The sequence below is a fragment of the Mustela putorius genome, unplaced genomic scaffold (assembly GCF_011764305.1).
Source record: "Mustela putorius furo isolate JIRA1106 unplaced genomic scaffold, ASM1176430v1.1 tig00003909_pilon_pilon_pilon, whole genome shotgun sequence".
Classification (NCBI taxonomy): Eukaryota; Metazoa; Chordata; class Mammalia; order Carnivora; family Mustelidae; genus Mustela; species Mustela putorius.
The window spans coordinates 14060427-14082081 of record NW_025422057.1 but is presented as its reverse complement, the minus strand read 5'-3'; the positions used below and the strand labels follow the sequence as shown (position 1 = coordinate 14082081).

Genomic DNA, 21655 nt, shown 5'->3' with positions numbered 1-21655 from the left:
TGGGAGTTGAGGAAATAGAAAATGAAAATATAAATGATATTAAGTACAAAATTAGTTTTTAATGGAAGCCTCTCTAAAATATGTTGTTACTTTGACGCCTTTAGTAAATGGAGAATAATAAACACATTTAACTCTTTTTTTTTTTTAAAGATTTTATTTATTTATTTGACAGAGATCACAAGTAGGCAGAGAGGCAAGCAGAGAGAGAGAGAAGAGGAAGCAGGCTCCCTGCCGAGCGGAGAGCCCGATGTGGGACTCGATCCCAGGACCCTGGGATCATGACCTGAGCTGAAGGCAGAGGCTTTAACCCACTGAGACACCCAGGCGCCCCCACATTTAACTCTTTTACTGACTTGGAGCTCTCAGTATGAATAATGTATTGATTTGCTTTACATATGACAACTACTATTTTAAGTAATATTCGTCAAGCTTATACTATAAAGCAACCGCCATCCTGAAGACTATAAATGCTAATATCATGTTGATTTCATTTAAATCTTAATTTTACCATTTGATAGCTGTGTGATTTGGGGCAAGATGCCAAACTTCTCTTTGGTTCGGTTTCCCCATTTGTAAAGATGGGGGTTAGTAGTCATGACCTTAACAAAGGTTGTTGTGAGAATGCAATGAAATAATACTGAAACACATAGGATGCTGCCTGCCTTATAATTAAACCCGCAAAAAAATGTGAGGATTATACTTTTTAATCTGATTTTATAGATGAAGGAAATAAAGTTCTGAGAGAGAAATTATTTTGGGTAGAGAGTGTAGGACAGAGGCACACATCTGGAAAGCTTTAAAAAATATTAAATGTTTGAGTCTCATTCAAGACCTATTGAATCAGAATCTGTGGGAGAGGATAGGGAACATAACATTTTTTAAATCCGTGAGGTGATATTGATGTGTATTTTCAATAACAAGTCAGAATACAAAAGTCTATAGATGCATACTTTAAAACTAACTTTCTGCAAAAAGTCATGGGTATCACCATTTCTTTCGAACATATATTAGAAATTTTAGCCAAATCAATCAGGCAACAAAAAGAAATAAAACACGTCTACATTGGAAAGGAAAAAGTAGTCTTTGTGCCCAAATTATAATGCTCTTACATATAAAACACCTAAGGATACCACAAAAAAACAAAAAACTGCTGGAACTAATAAATAAATACAGCAAAGTTGCAGTATACAAAATCAACACACAAAAATAAGTTGCATTTCTGTGTATGAGCAATAAGTGACCTAAAAAGGAACAAAAATTTAAATTCCATTTATAATAGTGTCAAAAAGAATAAAATACTTAAAAATAAATTTAACCGAGGTGGTAAAAGACTTGTACATGGAAAACTATATAAAACATTGCTTAAAGAAATTAAAGAAGACCCAAATAAGTGGAAAGACTTCTCCTGTTCATGGATTGGAAAACTTAGTGTTGTTAAGATGACATTATTACCCAAAATGATGTATAGATTCAAAGTAATCTCTATCAAAATCCCAACAGTGTTTTTTTTTTAAGATTTTATTTATTTATTTGACAGAGATCACAAGCAGGCAGAGAGGCAGGCAGAGAGAGAGGAGGAAGCAGGCTCCCTGCTGAGCAGAGAGCCCGATGTGGGCCTCAATCCCAGGACCCTGGGATCATGACCTGAGCCGAAGGCAGAGGCTTCAACCTACCGAGCCACCCAGGTGCCCCCAACAGTGTTTTTTTCATGAATTGAAAAACCATCCTAAAATTCATATAAAATCCCAAAGGATCCCAAAGAGCCAAAACTATCCTGGAAAAAAAGAACAAAGTTGGAAGACTCATATTTCTGATTCCAAAACTTACTAAAATGCCACAGTAATCAAAACTGTGTGGTACTAGAATAAGGATAGACATATAGAAAATCAGGATATAATAGAGAGCTCAAATATAAACTCTCATGTATGTGGTCAAATGATTTTTTATAACAGTGCCAACACTATTCAATGGGAAAGGATAGTCTTTTGAAAAAATGGATCTGGGAAAACTGGATACCACCCTTACCTTACACAATATACAAAAATTAGCTAAAAATGGATAAAAGTCTTAAACTTAAGAAGTAAAACAAGAAAGCTCTTAGAAGAAATCATATAGGAAACACTTCGCACTTCATCATATTGGATTTAGAGATGATTTCTTGAATATCAAAAAAACAGGCAACAAAAGAAAAAATAGATAAATTGTATTTCATTAAGATTAAGATCTTTTGTATGTCAGAGGACACTATCAAGAGAGTAAAAGCGGAACTCTCAAAGAATGAGTTGTGTTTTTTTATGGAAGAAAATATTTGCAAATCATTTCTTTGATAAGGGATTAATATCCAGGATATTTTTTAAGTAGTTTCTGCACCCAGTTTAGGGCTTGAACTCACAACCCCAAACTCAAGAGTCATATGCTCTACTGATTCAGCCAGCCAAATGCTTCTAATGGCCAGAATATAGAAGAACTATAATTCAAAATCAAGAAAATAAGCAACTCAATTTAAAAAATGGGCAAAGGATTTGAATAAACATTTCTCCAAAGATATGGCCAATAACACACAAAAAGCTGCTGTACATCACTAGCCTTTAGAGAAATGGAAATCAAAACCACAAAGACACCCTACTTCATACCCATTAGAGTGGCTATTATGAAAAAAATCCAAAGTTTACACAGAATGATACTCACAATGTTTAGGATGCAATCCAAAATTACTTGACCTCTGAAGAATCAGTGAAATGTGACCTAGTATCAAAAGAAAACCCTAAGATGCCAAACCCACAGTGATCTAGATACTGGAATTATGAAATACTTTATAGCATTTATTATTGAGCTATGCTCAGTGAGTTAAGGAAGTTGCACTTGTCATATATGATAGGTAACTCGGTGGAGAAATAGAAAATGTGAAAAAAAATTAGAACTGAAAAATACATGATCTTAAATAAGAATGTCACTGAATAAGTTTAATAACAGAATGGAACTCATAGAAGAGCCAGTGAACATGAAGATAGATCAATAGAAATTGTCCAATCTGAAAAAGAGGGGAAAAAATTAAAACAAAATAAAATGAAACCAAAAAATTAGAAATTTAGGGACATGTAGGACAATTTTAAAAGGTCTAATATTCAAGTAATTGAAGTCTCTGAAGGAAAGGAAAGAGAATTGGCAGAAAATATATTTGAAGAGATCACAGCAGGAAATTTCCTAAATTTTCTAAAAGACATTAATTTGCAGTTTCAAGAAGTTCAGCAAATCCAAATATGATAAATTCAAAGAAATCCATGCCTAGCCATTTAATAATAGTCAAACTGTTAACAAGTCAAAGAGAAAGAAAAAATCTTGAAAACAGGGAACAATAACTCTAATGCTAAAGGAAGGCTTCCAAGTAGAAGCAAAAATAATACCAGAGAGAAACTTGGATCATGTTTAATGAATTAAAATAAACAGAAATGGCAAATATTTGGACAATTAAAATATCAGTTTTTTTCTCTTAACTTGAAAAGATACATATGATTGTTTAAAGCAAATAATATATTGTCTTATTGAATTTATAATGTATGCAGAGGCAGTTTGTATACATGCATACCATATGCATCTATGACAGCTATCTCATAAAGGACTGGAAAAGAGAACTGGTAAAGGGATCTATACAGCCCTACATAACTCCCAGAAAACCAGGAATAGAAGGAAACTTCCTCAACCAGTTAAAGAACCTTTTTGAAAAGCCTACAACTAATATTACACTTAATGATGAAATAGCAAATACCAATATCATTTGAAATGGTGACATATTAAATACTTTCCCCACAAAGATTGACAATAAGGCAAGAATGTCCATTCTTATCACTTCCATTCAATATGGCTGTGGATGTCCTAGCCATTTTAACTATTTCAATGAGACAAAGTTGTCTCTATTTATAGATTGCGATTGTTTACATAGAAAATTATAAGGAATTTATAAAATAATTACTAAAATTAATAAGTCAATATGGTAAGGTTACAGGATATAAGGTATATATTTAAAAATCAGTTGAGGGGCACCTGGATGGTCTAGATGTTAAGTGTCAGATTCTTGATTTGGGATCAGGTCATGATCTCAGGTCTGCCCAGCATGGAGCTTGCTTAAGATTCTCTCTTTCCCTCTCCCTATTTCTCTCCCTCCACCACTCTCTCTTTCTCTAAAGAAAAAAAAAATCAGTTGAATTCTTATATTCTAACAGCAAACAATAGAAAATGGAATAAAAATACCATTTAAACAGCATCTAAAAACAAAATAGAAACAAATTTAACAAGAGACATGAGGGACTTCTATACTATAAACTACAGAGCATTGCTGAGAGCAGTTAAGGAAGACCTAAGTAGATAGATTTATCATGTTCATGGATTAGAAAATTCAATTTTGTTAATAGGTCCATTCTCTTCTAATTGATCATAGGTTCAACAGAATTTTGGTAAAAATCCCATTAAGTTTTAGTAAGCCTTGACAAGCTAATTCTAATATTTATATAAAAATGTAAATCACTTAGAACAGCCAAAATTTTTTAAAAGAACAAAATTTGAGGATTTATACTCCCTGACTTCAAGTTTTGCTAAAAAGCTATAGTAATCAAGATAATGTGTCACTGCCTTAAAAATAGGCATATTGGTACCACGGGAAGGAAAGAGAAATAGCCTTATGCAGATAGGGTCAATTGATTGTTAACAAAAGTAGCAAGGCAGTTCAGTGGGGGAAAGGAAAATCTTTTCAGTAAATGGTGCTGGAACAATTGGACATCCATTGCAAAACAATGATTCTTAAATTTTACTTCATACCATATTAAACATTAACTCAGAACGAACCATACATCTAAACATAAAAGCTAACATCATGAAACTCCTAGAAGAATTCTTAGATGGGACACAGAAACATGAAAAAAAAAATACACTGGATTTCAAATAAATTTAAAAAAATACTATTAAGAAAAAGACAAACCAAAGACTTGAAGAAAATACTTGCAATACATATATCTGCTTGTGTACTGTTACCTAGAATATAATGAACTCTTACAACTTAATAATAAGAAGGCAACAAAACTGATTCTAAAAGGGGAAAAGGATTGAACTTCACAAAAGGGCATATACTGATGACCAATGAACAGATGAAAAGATACTCAGTATCTTTAGCTATCAGGAAAATACAAATTAAAACCACAGTGTATATCACTGTACCTACATTTAGTTAAAATTCGAAAGGCTGGTCATATCAAGTGTTGGCAAGTATGGGAAGCATCTGAAATTCATATGGTACTGATGAGAATGCAAAATAAATGGTACAACCACTTTGGAAATTGTTTTTCAGTTTCTTATCAAGTCTATCTATGAAAGACCCCCAGCAAATATCATCCTCAATGGGAAAAAGCTTGTGTCCTTCCCGTTGAGATGAGGAACACGACAAGTATGCCCACTCTCACCATTCTTGTTCAACATAGTATTAGAAGTCCTAGCAACAGCAATCAGACAACAAAGGAAAATAAAAGGTATCCAAATTGGTAATGAAGAAGTCAAACTCTCTCTCTTGGCAGATGACATGATTCTTTATATGGAAAACCCAAAAGACTCCACCCCCAAACTACTAGAACTCATATAGCAATTCAGCAACGTGGCAGGATACAAAGTCAATGTACAGAAATCAGTGGCTTTCTTATACACTAACAATGAAAATACAGAAAGGGAAATTAGAGAATCGATTCCATTTATTATAGCACCAAGAACCATAAGATACCTGGGAATAAACCTAACCAAAGAGGTAAAGGATCTGTACTCAAGGAACTACAGAACACTCATGAAAGAAATTGAAGAAGACACAAAAAGATGGAAGACCATTCCATGCTCTTGGATTGGAAGAATAAACATTGTTAAAATGTCTATACTGCCTAGAGCAATCTATACTTTTAATGCTATTTCGATCAAAATTCCACTGGTATTCTTCAAAGAGCTGGAGCAAATAATCCTAAAATTTGTATGGAATCAGAAGAGACCCCGAATCACTAAGGAAATGTCGAAAAACAAAAATAAAACTGAGGGCATCACGTTACCTGATTTCAAGCTTTACTACAAAGCTGTGATCACCAAGACAGCATGGTACTGGCATAAAAACAGACACATAGACCAGTGGAACAGAGTAGAGAGCCCAGATATGGACCCTCAACTCTATGGTCAAATAATCTTCGACAAAACAGGAAAAAATATACAGTGGAAAAAAGACAGTCTCTTCAATAAATGGTGCTGGGAAAACTGGGCAGCTATATGTAGAAGAATGAAACTCGACCATTCTCTTACATCGTACACAAAGATAAACTCAAAATGGATAAAAGTTTCTTAAACCATTAAACAAACATTTGCCATATGACCCAGCCATTCTACAACTAGATACACCAGAGAAGTGAAACTTAGCTCCACACTAAGTTTTTAGTAAATTTATTCACTGTAGCCAAAAACTGAACATAACTCAAATGTCCATTAAGAGGTAAATGGATAAACAAAATTTCTGTACCCATGCCATGGAATACTCAGAGATAAGAACAGATCTGCTCACAGACAACACAGATGCGTCTCAAAAGGATATGGTGACGGAAGGAAGCTGGGCACAGAAGAATACATACTAAATACAAGGCAAACTGTGTGGGACAACAAGCTGATCAGTGGTTGCCAGTGTCAGAATGAATAAATTGCAAAAGGGCAGAGGAAGCTTTTGGGATTGATAGAAACACAGTTTCTTGATTGTGGTGGTGTTTTCACGAGTGTATGTGAGAGCCAAAACTCTCAGAATTGTATGCTGTTAGGTGGATATACTTTATGTTAATTATTCCTCCAAAAATTGATAAAGAAAAAAGTCCTTGATACCACAAATACTGTGGGAGCCCTCTCTTTTGTGTCCTTCCTCCAGAAGTATGGGTTTATTTTAATAGATTTGCTTCCATAGTACCTGGTACTGTTGGTCTTTGTACTTGAACAAAACGCATCCGTCTCTATGTATATTTTAACATTTTTATATGAAACTTTAAACTCTGTAATAGCAGGACTTTGTTTAATGCTCTGTCTCTAATAGTATGAAAGAGATAATTATGAATTGATAACTGTTTCAAAAGAAGTATAAAATGAGGTGTGAATGTATAGTAAGGAAAGTTACCCTGGACCAGGAGTGAAGGAAGATCTACCGGAGCAAGTAACTTTCAGACTGAGGTCTGAAGGGTGATAGGAATTAGCCAAATGGCAGATCTGAGTCAATATCAGAAAGTTGGATATGTAAGTCAAGAGCTCCGAGGGAGATTTGAGCTGAAACTGGTATATGCAAACAATGAATCATGGGATGCTAGAGCAAAAAACTAATGATGTTCTGTATGGTGACTAAGATAACATAACATAAAAATTAATTAATAATTAATTCAGGAGTCATCCAGGAAAAATGTATTGAAAGTAAGTAATAGAAAACTGAGGAACACCAGGATATTCAAAGCAAGAAGAAGAAAAAGGCCAGTGATGAGTGTGTAAGGTAGGCAGGACACATTACTGTGTGAAATGGGAGATCACCTCAGGGAGAGAGAGTGTGTGAGGGAGCGATCAGCCCATGTTAAATGTTGCCAAATTGTCAACCATGAAGACCAAGAAGCAGCCATGGAAGGTCCCTTGTAATCTTTAGGGAAAGCAACAGATGGGGGTAGGAAGAGAGGAAGGGTAGAGGCCAAGTTGTAATGGGTTGAGCAGTGAGAACAGAGGAGATGGTGATCGTAAGCGCCCACAAGCCCTTGAAGCAAAGTTTCTCTGGATGAGAGAGTCCAGTAAACAGGGGCTTATGAGGTCAGGGGAGGGCTTCTAGTGGGTTATGTGTTGTCCATTTTTCATTTCTGTTGTTTGAGACAGGAGGTATTTGAACATATTAAATGATGATGGATCAGAGCCCATGGAGAAGTAGAGTTGAAAATTCAAGAGAGAAGTAAAGTTCCCAGAGAAGATAGGAAATGGTGCACAGGTGGAGGGATTGGTGGCGATTTCAGAAGAAAACAAAATAAAAGCAAAATCAGTAAACAACCTACATGACCATCAATAAGGGCCTCTAATTATCTGAGTATATATCTCCTTATACTTTTGTCACTAAATTTGTCTCGTAGAATCTACTAATGGAACCGCTAGGTCAGAGAAAAATATTAAGAGACTTAATGTCAAATCAGATTCCTTAAATCACCAAATTAATTAATTTTCCCACCAACTGTTTAGGAGAATGCCTGTTTTCTTGTATTATTATCCTATACCATTACCAATGTTGGCATTATCACTGACTTTAATCTTTGCCAATCTGACAAGCAAAAATATTATTTTTATTGTTGCTTTAATTCACATTTCTTTGATTTTGCATGATGTTGAATTTACCTCTCTGAATTTATTAGTCACTTAAATTTCTTTTTATTTTCCTGTGAACAATCTGTTCATACTCTTTGTTCATCTTTCTACATTTTTATTCTTACTGATTTATATGAGCTCTTTGTAAATTAAGGAAGTTAGCTAGTTGTGTGGTGTCATGTGTTTAAATTTTGTGTCCTAATTTATTGTTTACCTTTTGAAAAATTAGGAGATGAATCTTAAAGGATGAATTAGGAGTTTATTGTGGGGAGAAAAAGAGGAAAGCTATTCTAGGTAGAAGAAGCAATATTAGCAGTATTGTAGAAGTGTGTAGCCATATAGTGAGTACTATGCAATGTCATTTTAAATATGCTTTACTTATGAAGGATAGCGTTTTCTTATTATCTCATTGGGAAGCTTGTTTTACTTAGTGATGTTACATTGTTTTGAATTTTCTCCAGGTAGTCTAACCCTCAATTAACTAATTCTTTTGTACCTCATTGTTGCTTAATTAATTCTGGTCAGTTCATTAGAAACAGTTTCTAGACGGCCAAAGAAAGCTTGTTGGGGCTTGAAATTGACCATATGAATCATTTCTCAGCCTTTTGACTAAGATCAAATACAGTATCTGTTCTTATCAGTTTAAAAATTGACCATATACTACTTAAATTTTTAGTACACACACACACACGTTAATACTTGTTGACATATTCAACGCAAAGCTAAGTGGCTAAAATATGGCTTTTATTTGTCTATTTGTTTCTAGAAATAAAATCGATGGACCATGATAGTGGCCAGTTATGTGAACTTCAAAAACAAAAGAGTGAATTAGTACAAGAATTACTTACTGTGCAGAGAAAACTTAAAGGTATTATCTTTATGAGCTAGTTTATTTTGCTGATGAATATAGTTACATATGCATAACGGGTCATATTATTCTTTCCAAGTATACTCACCTATTGAGATACAGTGTTATTGGTATAAAGATGAAACAGGTAAAACGTTAAAAAAAAGTATTAGATCTGATATTTTTAATGTCATAAATTTTGTCAAGATCTTTTTTTATGCCTGTAATTGCTATATTAAAATAGAAAATTAAGAATCATGAGTGCATACGTTTTATATAAAGCACTAAAAATTAAGAGTATTGTTCTTAAGAATGAACTCTTCTGTTTATTTTTTTAAAGATTGTAAGCGTTTTCTTAATTGTTTAGTTTTTGAAGATAAAAAGATTGAAGCCATTTGTACTACCAAATACCTAGAGGCAGAAAAAGCAAAGATCAATGAAAAGCCTCAAAATGATGCTGAGTGCTTAAGGTAAGAATTCCCTATTATATTTTGATATAAAATCTGGTAACTTTTCAAGTTGTCAAAGAGATTTCAGCATAAAGCTAAATGTAGGCTTTTTTTTTTTTAAGTTCCAGATAAAGATATTAATTCCTTTTATGTGTATTGTGAAATATGCTAATGAGAAAAGGCTTCACTGGCTAAAAAGTGGTACATGTAAGTTTCACAGTGTATCGGGTTGATAATACTGAAATCAATTTTTTCTTTTACCTCATGGACTTAGTGTTACTCACATCCCAGCAGATTAAAACAAAGTTATTAGTTCCAAAACCTCCTTTCTATTATTCCTAACTTTTTTTTTTGAAGATTGATTGATTGATTAAAGAGAACAAGAGAGCACACAGAAGGAAAGGGAGAGGGAGAAGCAGACTGCCTGCAGACCAGTGAGCCTGATGTGGGGCTGGATCTCAGGACCCTGGAATCATGACCTGAGCCAAAGGCAGACACTTAACTGACTGAGCCACCCAGGCACCCCTTACTTTTTTTTTTTTAAATGATTGAAATTATTTTTTATCGTTTTAAATTTGAGGGGGAAAAATCACAACCTACTATTTTACTTGAAATTTATTACTATTTGTTTTATGGTGAAAGAATGAAATATATTTTCTGTATGGAATATTGAGCTACTTTTTATGTATTTGGATAATGAAAGAATGGCTGGTGTTTGAAACAGCAGAGTCATACACACAAGGAGAAAACCTTCAGTTTGTTAATTTTACTATTGTTTATTAATAATTCAATGTTATATTTGCCAGCCTAATTTCAAAGAAGTTCATTTACGTTCTGGGCTAAATATAAGGAAAGAAACCTCATTACTGAATCTATGAGAAGCAAATGAAGCCTTCTTTTACATAAATCATATAGAAATATGTCCACTAGAGCTGAACAAATGCTTCATATTAGCTGTGTATTGCCTTAGGCCATAATTTTAGTAGATTGTGAGAAAATATTTGCAATTTAATTTTATGTTAAGTTTTATAAGCATGAAATATCAATCTCTTGGGTGATATGTGTGATGCAGAATGAGTTTCTGTAATGACAATCTGCTCATTGATTTTTTTACATTTTCAAAAATGATAGGGCCCACTGGTGACATGATAGTTAGTATTATAAGGGCTTCTGACATGAACTCCAGTTTTGTGGGTTTATCAATCATAAAAATTTGCCCTGGGTTAAAATTAAACACACAGAGTCTGTTAGAGAGTGTTTTTTCCTTCACAGATGGTGACAGAAGAAATTTGAATAAAAAGAAGCATTAGTCTTTATGCATTGTCCATTTTTTGCATTTTAGCACTTATCAAATGAAATGGCAATATTCACCAGTTCCCACTTTAAATTACTTAATACGTGTAGTTCAGTTTGCTTACTGGTATGTTCCATAATAGTAATTTCAAGTATAAAGAACAAGTCAAAGTGTTGAATATAAAGATTTTAGGAAATAAGGCCATAAACCTTATAATTAGTGCAAAAACAAGAAGCTAATAATGGTGAGACATTTATTCAATATCATGAAGGCCAAAATTAAGTTGGTTTTATCCCTAAATTTTGGAATATTCTTTTCCATCTGTGTGTTCAAATGCATACTGAATTCTGTTGCCTTTTTCTTAAATTTTCAGGTTTAATTACTATTGGTATAGATGCCATTTTTATAACAGGGTTTCTCAAATTTGGCAGTGTTAACATTTGGGGCCGGGTTACTCTTGGTTGCAAGAGGACAGCCCTATGTAATTTAAGATGTTTAGCAGCATTTCTGGCCTCGACCCACTGGATGCCAGCAGCATCTCCCACCCTCAGCTCTGACAACCAAAACTGTCTCCAGACATTGACAAATGTCCCCTGGACAGAGGGGGGTGGGAAAAATTGTCCCCAGCTGAGAACCAGTTTTATTTTAAGGTTATTATAGTTGTACTTCTACTTTTATTAAACTTTAACCAGTTAAGAAAGCAATTATAAAATTAATATTAGCTTATGTATATGCATTTATTGTTTCTACTTTTAGTAATTAGAAAATTTTACACATCTTTTATACTGTCTATATCATTAGAATTCTTTCATAATGATTATTTTTTAAATTAATCTGCCATGTTCAGATTATTTGTTGGACTCTGTCTTGATGCCATCCTTTAGTATAAAGAACTAGTACTCTTATTCACAGTGGTTTCATGGTCTCTCCTTTAGGTAACCATTTCCCGTTTATAAATACCAAGATGCTTATTTATTTAAAAGATTCTATTCTGAAGAGTGTGGGATCATTAATTAAATATGTTAAGGCAGCTAACTTGTAGAATATTGCTATGATTAACACAAGTCGAAGGTTGGGTTAAATTCATAAGAAGCTCCTAGAAGACTGTATAACTATGACTGATCTAGTTCTTTCATATAGTTCAGAGAGGATAGAAGAGATAAACCTTGGTTCTAGAGAGGCAGTAAGCATGGAGGTTAAGATTACAATCCCGTTAAAATCCCAGCTCTGCTATTTACTAGGTTAGTAACCTTGGACAAACAATTTAACTTGTCTGTCCTCAGTCTCCACATCTATAAAATGAGGTTCATTATAGCACCTACCTCACAAGATTATAGTAAAAATTAAATGACTTAAAAACCCTTAGAACAGTGCTTAGAACATAGTAAATGCTCTAAAATTAGATACAATTATAATGATATAATTACTTATAATTACATTTTTATTTCATATTATCCATGAGGATTTTATTACTTTCAAGCTTTTTTCTCATTTTTTTTCTCTCAATTTCTCCCCATTGAGAATGATACTCACTGTGGGCTTTTTGTCAATAGCTTTTATGATATTGAGGTGTGTTCCCTTTATCCGTACACTGTGAAGAGTTTTAATCAAGAATTGGGATGTGTACTTTGTCAAATGCTTTTTTTGCATTAATTAGGAGGATCACGTGGTTCTTGTCCTTTCTTTTATTAATGTAGCATATCACATCGAGTGATTTGCTGATGTTGAACCACCCTTGCAGCCCTGGAATAAATCCTACTTGGACATGGTGAATAATTCTTTTAATGTACCGTTTTTCCTATTAGCTAGTATCCTGGTGAGAATTTTTGCATTCATGTTCATCAGGGATATTGATCTGAAATTCTCCTTTTTGGTGGGATCTTTGTCTGGTTTTGGGTTCAAGGTAATGCTAACCTCGTAGAAAGAGTTTGGAACTTTTCCTTCTTTTTTTTTTTTGAAACAACCTCAGAAGAATATGTATTAATTGTTCTTTAAATGTTTGATAGAATTCCTCTGGGAAGCCATCTGGCCATGGACTCTTGGTTATTGGGAGATTTTTTATTGCTGCTTCAATTTCCTTGCTGGTTATGGGTCTGCTCAGGTTTACTATTTCTTCCTGTTTCAGTTTTGATAATTTCTATGTCTCTAGGAATGCATCCATTTCTTCCAGATTGACCCATTTGTTGGCCTATAGTTATGCATAATATGTTTTTAAAATTGTTTGTATTTCTTCAATGTTTGTTGTGATCTCTCCTCTTTCATTCATAATTTTGTTTATCTGGTTCCTTTCTCTTTTCTTTTTGATAAGTCTGTTCAGGGGTTTAATGATCTTATTAATTCTTTCAAAGAATGAGCTCTTAGTTTCACTGATCTCTTCTACTGTTCTTTTGGTTTCTATTTCATTGACTTCTGCTCTTTTTTTTTTTTTTTAAAGATTTTATTTATTTATTTGACAGACAGAGATCACAGGTAGGCAGAGAGGCAGGCAGAGAGAGAGAGAGAGAGAGAGGGAAGCAGGCTTCCTGCGGAGCAGAGAGCCCGATGCGGGGCTCGATCCCAGGACCCTGAGATCATGACCTGAGCCGAAGGCAGCAGCCCAAACCACTGAGCCACCCAGGCACCCCGACTTCTGCTCTTTTTATTAATTCTCTTCTCATGCTGGATTTAGGCTTTATTTGGTATTCTTTTTCTAGCTCCTTTAGGTATAAAGTTAGGTTGTATATTTGAGACCTTTCTTGTTTCTTGAAAAAGTCTTTTATTACTATATACTTCCCTCTTAGGAGTGCCTTTGCTACATCCCAAAGGTTTTGAACAGTTGTGTTTTTATTTTCCTTTGTTTCCATGAATTATTTTAATTCTTCTTTAATTTCCTGGTTGACCATTTATTCTTAGTAGGATTCTCTTTAACCTCCATGTATTTGACATCTTTCCAAATTTCCTTTGTGATTGAGTTCAAATTTGAAAGCATTGCAGTCTGAAAATGTGTAGGGAATGATCCCAAACTTTTTGTGGTTTTTTTTTTGATCCCAAACTTTTGATACCAGTTGAGACCTGATTTGTGATCAGTATGTGATCTAATCTAGAGAATGTTCCATGTACCCTTGAGAAGAGTGTGTATTCTGTTGCCTTAGGATGGAATGTTCTGAATATATCTGTGAAGTCCTTGTAGTCCGGTGTGTCATTCAAAGACCTTGTTTCCTTGTTGATCTTCTGCTTAGATGATCTGTTCATTGCAGTGAGTGGGATGTTAAAGTCCCCTAATATTATTGTATTATTATCAATGTATTTGTTTAATTTTGTTATTAATTGGTTTATATAATTGGCTACTCCCATGTTAGGGACATAAATATTTACAGTGCGTAGATCTTCTTGTTGGATTATGATATAATACCTTTATTTATGATACAGTATCCTTTCTCATCTCTTATTTCAGTCTTTGGTTTGAAATCTAATTTCATCTTTCTTTTAATGTCCATGAGCATGATAAATTGTTTTCTACCCCCATCACTTCAGTCTGGAAGTGTCTTTGGGTCTAAAAGGAGTCTCTTGCAGACAGCATATCAATGGGTCTTGCTTTTTTATCCAGCCTCATACCCTGAGTCTTTTGATTGGGGCATTTAGCCCATTTACATTCAGAGTAACTGTTGAAAGAAAGAAACTTAGTGACATTGTATTACCTCTAAATTCACTGGTTCTATATATTGTCTCTGTTCCTTTCTGGTCTATGTTACTTTTGGGCTCTCTCTTTGCTTAAAGGATTCTCTTTAATATTACAGGGGTGATTTAATGATCACAAATTCTTTGTTTCTGTTTGTCCTGGAAGCTTTATATCTCTCCTTCTATTTTGAATGACAGCCTTGCTGGATAAAGTATTCTTGGCTGCATATTTTTCTCATTTAACACCCTAAATATATCATGTGAGTCCTTTCTGGCCTGCCAGGCCTCTGTGGACAGGTCTTCTGCCAGTCTATTGTTCCTACCCTTGTAAGTTATGGACCTCTTGTCCCAAGCTGCTTTTAGGATTTTCTCTAGGTCTTCCATGCTTTTTTCAAGCCCAGCTAGTATCTTTATATTCATTATTCTGAACTCTAGTTCTGACATCTTACTTATATCCATACTGATTAGATCCCTGACCAATAGTACTGCCTCTTGTTCTCTTTTATGAGGTGAGTTTTTCTCTCTTGTTATTCTGTCTAGAGAAGAATATATGAATGAGGGGGAAAAAATACTACTGATCCCAGAGAAATATACACTAAACAAATCAGAAGAGACTCAAAACTTAAAAACAAATTTAAAAAAAAAAAAGTATAATCAGGTCAACAGAATAGAGCAATACACTGGATCCTGTGTGTAGTTAGGTCTGTTTTTTTAGTAAACTAGATCCCAAAATTGTGAAGAAAGTAAAACTTACATATGTTCAAAGATAAAATAAAATGAAATAAAAGGGTAGGTTGTACCTGTAAAAATGAAAATTAAAAAAAGACTTGCTGAAAGTGGTTGCTTTTCTATTTGTAGAATTGCAGCAATTCTTTTCTTAGATCTCGTTGATTTTGTAAGTATTCAGAATGATTTGATAGCTATCTAGTTGAATTCCCAGGACCAGACAAATCTAAGGTCTCTTATTCCTTCACCATCTTGGACTCCTTCCACCTGTCTTTTAAATGCATGAGATCCCAAAAGGTTAATCACTGAATCTTCTTTCTTTATATTCTTTATGGGCTACCTCATATGCTCTAATGATTTTAGTTATCACAGATAGATAATTTCCAAATATTTTTCCTAAATCCCTCTTTCTTGAATTCCAGTCCTGAATTCCCAACAGTTTAATATAAACATAGATCTGAAGTGATGTTGTGCTGATTAAATAAGCAAAAAAAAAAAAAAAGCAAAAACAAAAGTCTTATCAGAGGTTCAAAGGTCTTATCTTGGGCAAACCACCCTGAACATGCCCAATCTGCCTAATCTCAAAAGCTAAGCAGGGTTGGGCCTGGTTAGTACTTGGATGGGAGAATTCAAAGGTCTTCATAATCTGGGTCCTTCCACTATCTTTTTTGCATTTTTATCACATACCCTAAACTACTAGTGCATCAGCATACTGTTTATGGAATTCTGAATATGACACAGGAACTCATACCTCTATCTTTTTTCCTTCTCCATGAGCTAAAATCTAACTTAGTCCTTAAGGCCCAGCTCACATGTCATTTTTTATGAGTTTTGCTCAAATCTAAAATGTAGCAGGCATTCTTGATGTATTTCTAATTCTCATCATTCTCACCCCACCCTAATCCATTATCAAGTTTTGTTGCTTTTACCTACAAAATGTTTCCTGAATCCTTCCAATTCTCTCTTCCCATTGCTAATGTTCTGGTTCTAGCCACCACTCTCTCTCACCTGGATCACAGTAATAATCTTCTGTTCCCCATTCTTCCATTTTTGCACCAGCCAATCCAATGAAATTGAATCATGTCATTGAAATCAGTCAAAGGCTTCATAACAAACATAATAAAACCTAACATCCTTAGTATGGTCCTATCACAATGTGGCCTCTGACCACCTCTCTTATGTTATTTTCAGCTGTGGTCCCCTCTTCATTCCCTTAAGCACTCCCAACTTTTTTCCACTTAAGGACCTCTTTTTCTGCCTTTCCTTGTCTTCAAATGATCTCTTAGCCCCTCTTCCTTTCTATCTCCTACCGATGTGGAACATACCCTGTCCTTTAGATTTCAATTGAAATTTTCCTCAGAGAAGCCCTCCCTTACCCTATGATCTAAATTTGTTTTTACTTTTTTTAATAACACCGTATATTTTTCCTTTATAGCACAGATTCTATTTTGTAATTATGTACTTACATGCTTTACTTTGTTAGTATCTGTGTCTGCCATGTGCTCCACAAGAAAAGAGATCTTGTCTACTTGGTTTACCATTGTGTATTCATGGGTACAGATATGGGTACAGAGCTTGGCATATAGTAGGCATTAAATAAATAAATGAATAAATGAGTGTAATAAGTTGTGAAAGCTTTCCTCTACTGTTCATTTCTCTGTGTTCATAGAGAGCATGCTTATAATTCTGTTATATCATTAATCATATTCTATAATAGGTATTTGTATCAATCTATCTCACTCAGTGGGGAATTCCGTTTACTTACTTTTCCTTTTTCTATCAGTCTCACATCTAGCACAGTCAAGGGCACATAGTGTTCAATAAATATTTGCTCCAGTGATTGAGTCTACATATAATTTTATTTTCAGTACAAAGAAGATACAAGTCCTTCACATATTTTCAATGTTATTTGCAAAGATGTGGTATATTCTCACCACTGGAATAGCCTGATGGAGTTCTTTTTCCACTCCTGATTTTTTCCTCCATATGGAAAAAGCTATATAGGTCTAATCCCTCCAGCCTTTCTCCAACACCTTCCTTTCTTTTTGGAAGGTGGGGAGGAGTGACTCAATCCGGCTGGTGAATTTGGAAGGGTGAACTGGAGCCTTGCCCCTTTTCTTTCCCTATTTCTTTGTAAGCTGGCCTGCCTCAGACAGTGTACGCTCCTCTCTGCTCCTCTGTCCCTTAAATTTTACAGTGCTAGGAGTACATAAGAGAGATTGTTGTATCCAATTGTGTCTGTAAAGATGTGCATTAGGTTAGTCAAATTCTGGGGTTCACTATTTAGTGAGCCCTTCGCTTGTAGATATAAGCCACATTCTCCAGTATTTGCTACATTTGTAGTAAATGTGATTGTTTTCTGCTTTCCTTATTTCTCAATTGGGCAGGAAAGAAGAATGTTATGTATTGGGCCCTTTCAAACTCCCAACACCTATTGTTTTTCTATTATTGCCCAACATCAGGGCCACCAAAATATAGCTCTTGATCATGACTTTTCATTTGCTCCAAATACTGACATACCAGACAACTTGAAACATTTCAGGAATTTTCCTTACCCATGAAACCTTTTTCTAGAATGCTTTTACATTTTCTGTAACCAGCATTTGTGCCTGTTTAATACATTGGGAAGTTTATTTCAGAAATGAAGCTGCAAAGTCAACAGCATGGGATTTTCCTTCTGAACTTTTGAAGATAGTGTGGTTTTGTGAAGAGATATTTACAATGGAAACTGCACGAAAGTTAATACTTACCTCCTACTGAGAGACTTTAAATGCATTTATATGAAGTAGTAAATAATCAGTGCTGTTGCCTTTTCAGTGAAAAGTCATCCAGTTAAGTTGGTTGTAGAGGTCACATTGATTGGTCCTTCAATTTATAAGAAGCCATAAATACATGATGGTATTCAAACACTCCCAACTTTTCTAAAAGATACCCAGATAAATATGTATATTTACACACATTTATTTTTTTTTATTTTACCAGATGGATATAGATGTTTTTAAATTATGAGACTAGGCTATGTAGACTGAATCCAAAATTCAAACACTGTGAAAATGTAAAACATCAAAGTCTCCTCTCTTATCACCTTATTCCAGAAATCCCCTGTGTAGCCATTGTGAAAAAGTTTGACATGTATCATTTCAGTTTATATCTGTGTGTGTGTGTGTGTGTGTGTGTGTGTGTGTACATACGTGCCATGTGTGTGCATTTAGCATAAAGTGGGATCAGAATTACTGGTCTGTAATTTGCTCTATTACTTAGCAAAATATTATAGATATTTCCCATATTAGTTTGCGCTGATCAGCTTCATTCTTCTTTAATGCCAGTATATGGAAATGCCATATTGATGTAGCCTTTCTACCACTGACAGATATGTAAGAGTTTCTACATTTTTGTAATTGAAGACTTTTTACACATGTATCTTTAAATACTTGTGTGAGTGTTTCTGTAACATTATTAGAATAAGCATTATTTAGTAGAGTAATAAGAATTATAATCCTAGCTGCCCAGAGGAAATAATGCACAGGTACCTTGCAGTGCTTTGTAATATCAACAAGAATGAACTCCAAGTTGGTAAGTGTAGTAAGATCTCAGCATTAAAGTTTCTGGAAAATACCAGTCAAATAATTATATACCTGTAGCCAATCCATTTCTCTCTTTTTTTAACATTTATAAAATATGAAAATCCCCATTTAATTCCAGGATTATTCTTAGCTATGTATTTTGTTGACTATTTCTGTTGACTCTGCATCTTTTCTAGTAAAACTTCATCATTTATTCACTAACAGAAGTGTCTCTACAGCATTGATTATGTAGCCTTCAAGCTAATAGAGATCTCCTGTTTTGTGAATTCTTGGCACATACTATAGTTACTAAAGCTTCTAAGTAAATACAAGGGAAATTTTGATGACAGAATCAATTGATTATTTTAAACATTATATTCCAATGTAAATGTGACTATTTGTAAATGTTTCTAAACTTTGAAATAATTTTGTTTATTGCAGAAGCCATGTATAAATGTTAAAGTAATCATTTTCAAAAATCACTCATGTCTTTAATAGAAAACAAATTTTTTCCATTTTCATATTTTTACCTTTATGAACTACCCCTTTTGGTAAGGGAGTAGGAAGATAAGAGGAAATATGTGGTTTAAAAAGAGGCCTAATTCAGCTCACCCAGGATTTGGAATAATGGAGATGCTGTTGGGACACATCCCCTGTTTACCTCCTTCTAAGCAGTTCTCTCTGGTTTGGCCTGACACACCTGTGAAGGCTGTGACCTGTCTGCTGGTGGCCTGGACTGGGGGAAGGCGTAATTAGAACACTGAAATTCTGGTTTCACACATTCAACTTTTAAACCTACTTTCAGAAATAAATTGTATATGAAAGAGGATGACCTGTATGTCTTCAAAAATAGTGTGTTTGTGTTTAAATTTCACTAAAATATTTTCATATGAATTAATACAGAGAAAGACTATTAGGAAAATCAAGCCATGGAAACACTAGCAAAAAGTAAAAAGAACTACTTAGTAAACGTCTGGTGTGATTAAGGAAACCAAAAAGGATAAAATTAATACACTTAATATATAAGATTTAAAATTCATGTGTCGAGGAAGTTCAGCATGGAATGGTGAACTGGGAGAAATTTATAGTAGTTACAACAAAGAATAACAGCATGCCAAGTAATCAACTGCGAAGAAGAAATAGTCAGAAAACACTAAAATCAACAGTTTTCATTCATGTATTTATCCAACAAACATGCATTGAATGCATACTTTGTGTCTAACGCTGTACAAGTTAGTAGGGATACCAAGACGAATAAGTGAGATGCAAATTAAAACCACTGAACATCATTTTTCTATCAAATTTTGAAAGACATTCTTAAGTGACCATACTGAAGTTGGCAAGGGTGCGGTACAGAGATAATTCTTACATTGCTGAGACAGTATACATTGCATATATTCCAAATGCAATTTGGTGTCCATAAATCACTGAAAGCATCTTAAAAATGTTTATGTAATTTAACCTAAAAATTACACTTACGAGTTCTATCCAAAGGAAAATAATTCTAAGTACAGAGGAAACTTTATGCACAAAGGTGTTCACAGAAATGTTATTTATGGTACAGAAAAAAACAGGAACAACTTAATTGCTATACCATAAATGAACAATTAAGTTAATTCTGGTGTCGCCACTTGGACTACTACATATTTCTCTTATATGGTATTAATTGGCATGTGTAATTAACTGAGAAAAATATAAGTGTTAACATTAGGCAAAAGAAAAAAAACTAGAAATAAAATTACATAATCACCATTATGTGGAAACAGAAGACCATGACGACATATACCTAAATTTCAATATCATTTGAGTTTGTGTTTTAGGACTTTGGGTGAAATTTTTCCTTCTTTCCACTGAGTACTTGTGTACAGTTCTGTAGCTAAAATGAGTATTCTTTTAGTAAGTTCTTTTAGTAAAATATACCTAAATTTTATTATCATTTGAGCCTGTGTACTAGGACTTTGGCTGAAATTTTCCCTTCATTCTACTTAAATAGTACTTGTGTACAGTTCTATAGCTAAAAAGAATGTTCTTTTAGTAAAGCCTTTTCTAGAATACTTAGCAGTAACTGAAAAAAAAACTGGAATTGGCAAAAAAAAAAAATCACAAAAATACACGAAACATAAGTCTTGCACAACTAACTATAGCAGTATTGGCCCATTCTTGTCATTATTTGATGATTCAGAGAAAGGTGACAATAACCAATGCAAACTGCCCTGAGTTATTGTGCAGCAGGTGAAGGAAGTCCTTCTTGACTCCTGTAGGCAATCAGTCTATGCACTGAAGCGTGAGATCTGCTTAGCATTATATAGCTTTGGCTAGCTGCAAATGTTTTAGTATTCATACCATTATTATCCAGCCTCTTTTAAAGCTGGCAACAGCAATTTTTTCTTTAAGTGCAGATCTAAATTCTACAGCCTGATTATATGCTGAATAGTGAAATACTTCCTATAATTCCCTCTAAATGCCCTCCTTAATTTCAGTAGTCTCTCATTCTCATGGTTAGCTAACTGAAAGGGAAAGTGGTCCACCGCCCAGCTCTGAGGGCATGAAACATCTCACGGAACCTGCAGTTCATTTAAACTGAAAAGGGGGAGGAGCGAGTGTGGATGGTGCAGTGGAAGAAAGATGGCTACCATTTTATTTGAAGAGATAAATATATTCAAATGAAGCCTGAAGTACATTGTATAGCTCTCCACAGTACATTCTAATTCTCCATTTAACCTTCCACTTACTCTTTAAAAAT

At 34.2% G+C, this 21655-nt stretch overlaps 1 protein-coding gene and 1 pseudogene across 1 annotated transcript in view; both read left to right on the top strand.

The window, feature by feature from the left end:
• Positions 1-21655, top strand: part of CCDC172 (coiled-coil domain containing 172) — a 54972-nt gene that overhangs the window by 27663 nt on the left and 5654 nt on the right. The window contains exons 6-7 of the mRNA XM_004751863.2: positions 9143-9244; positions 9591-9693. Of these exons, the coding sequence (XP_004751920.1) occupies positions 9143-9244; positions 9591-9693 (205 nt within the window). The remainder of the gene's footprint in view (positions 1-9142; positions 9245-9590; positions 9694-21655) is intronic.
• Positions 8966-9070, top strand: LOC123388781 (annotated as a pseudogene).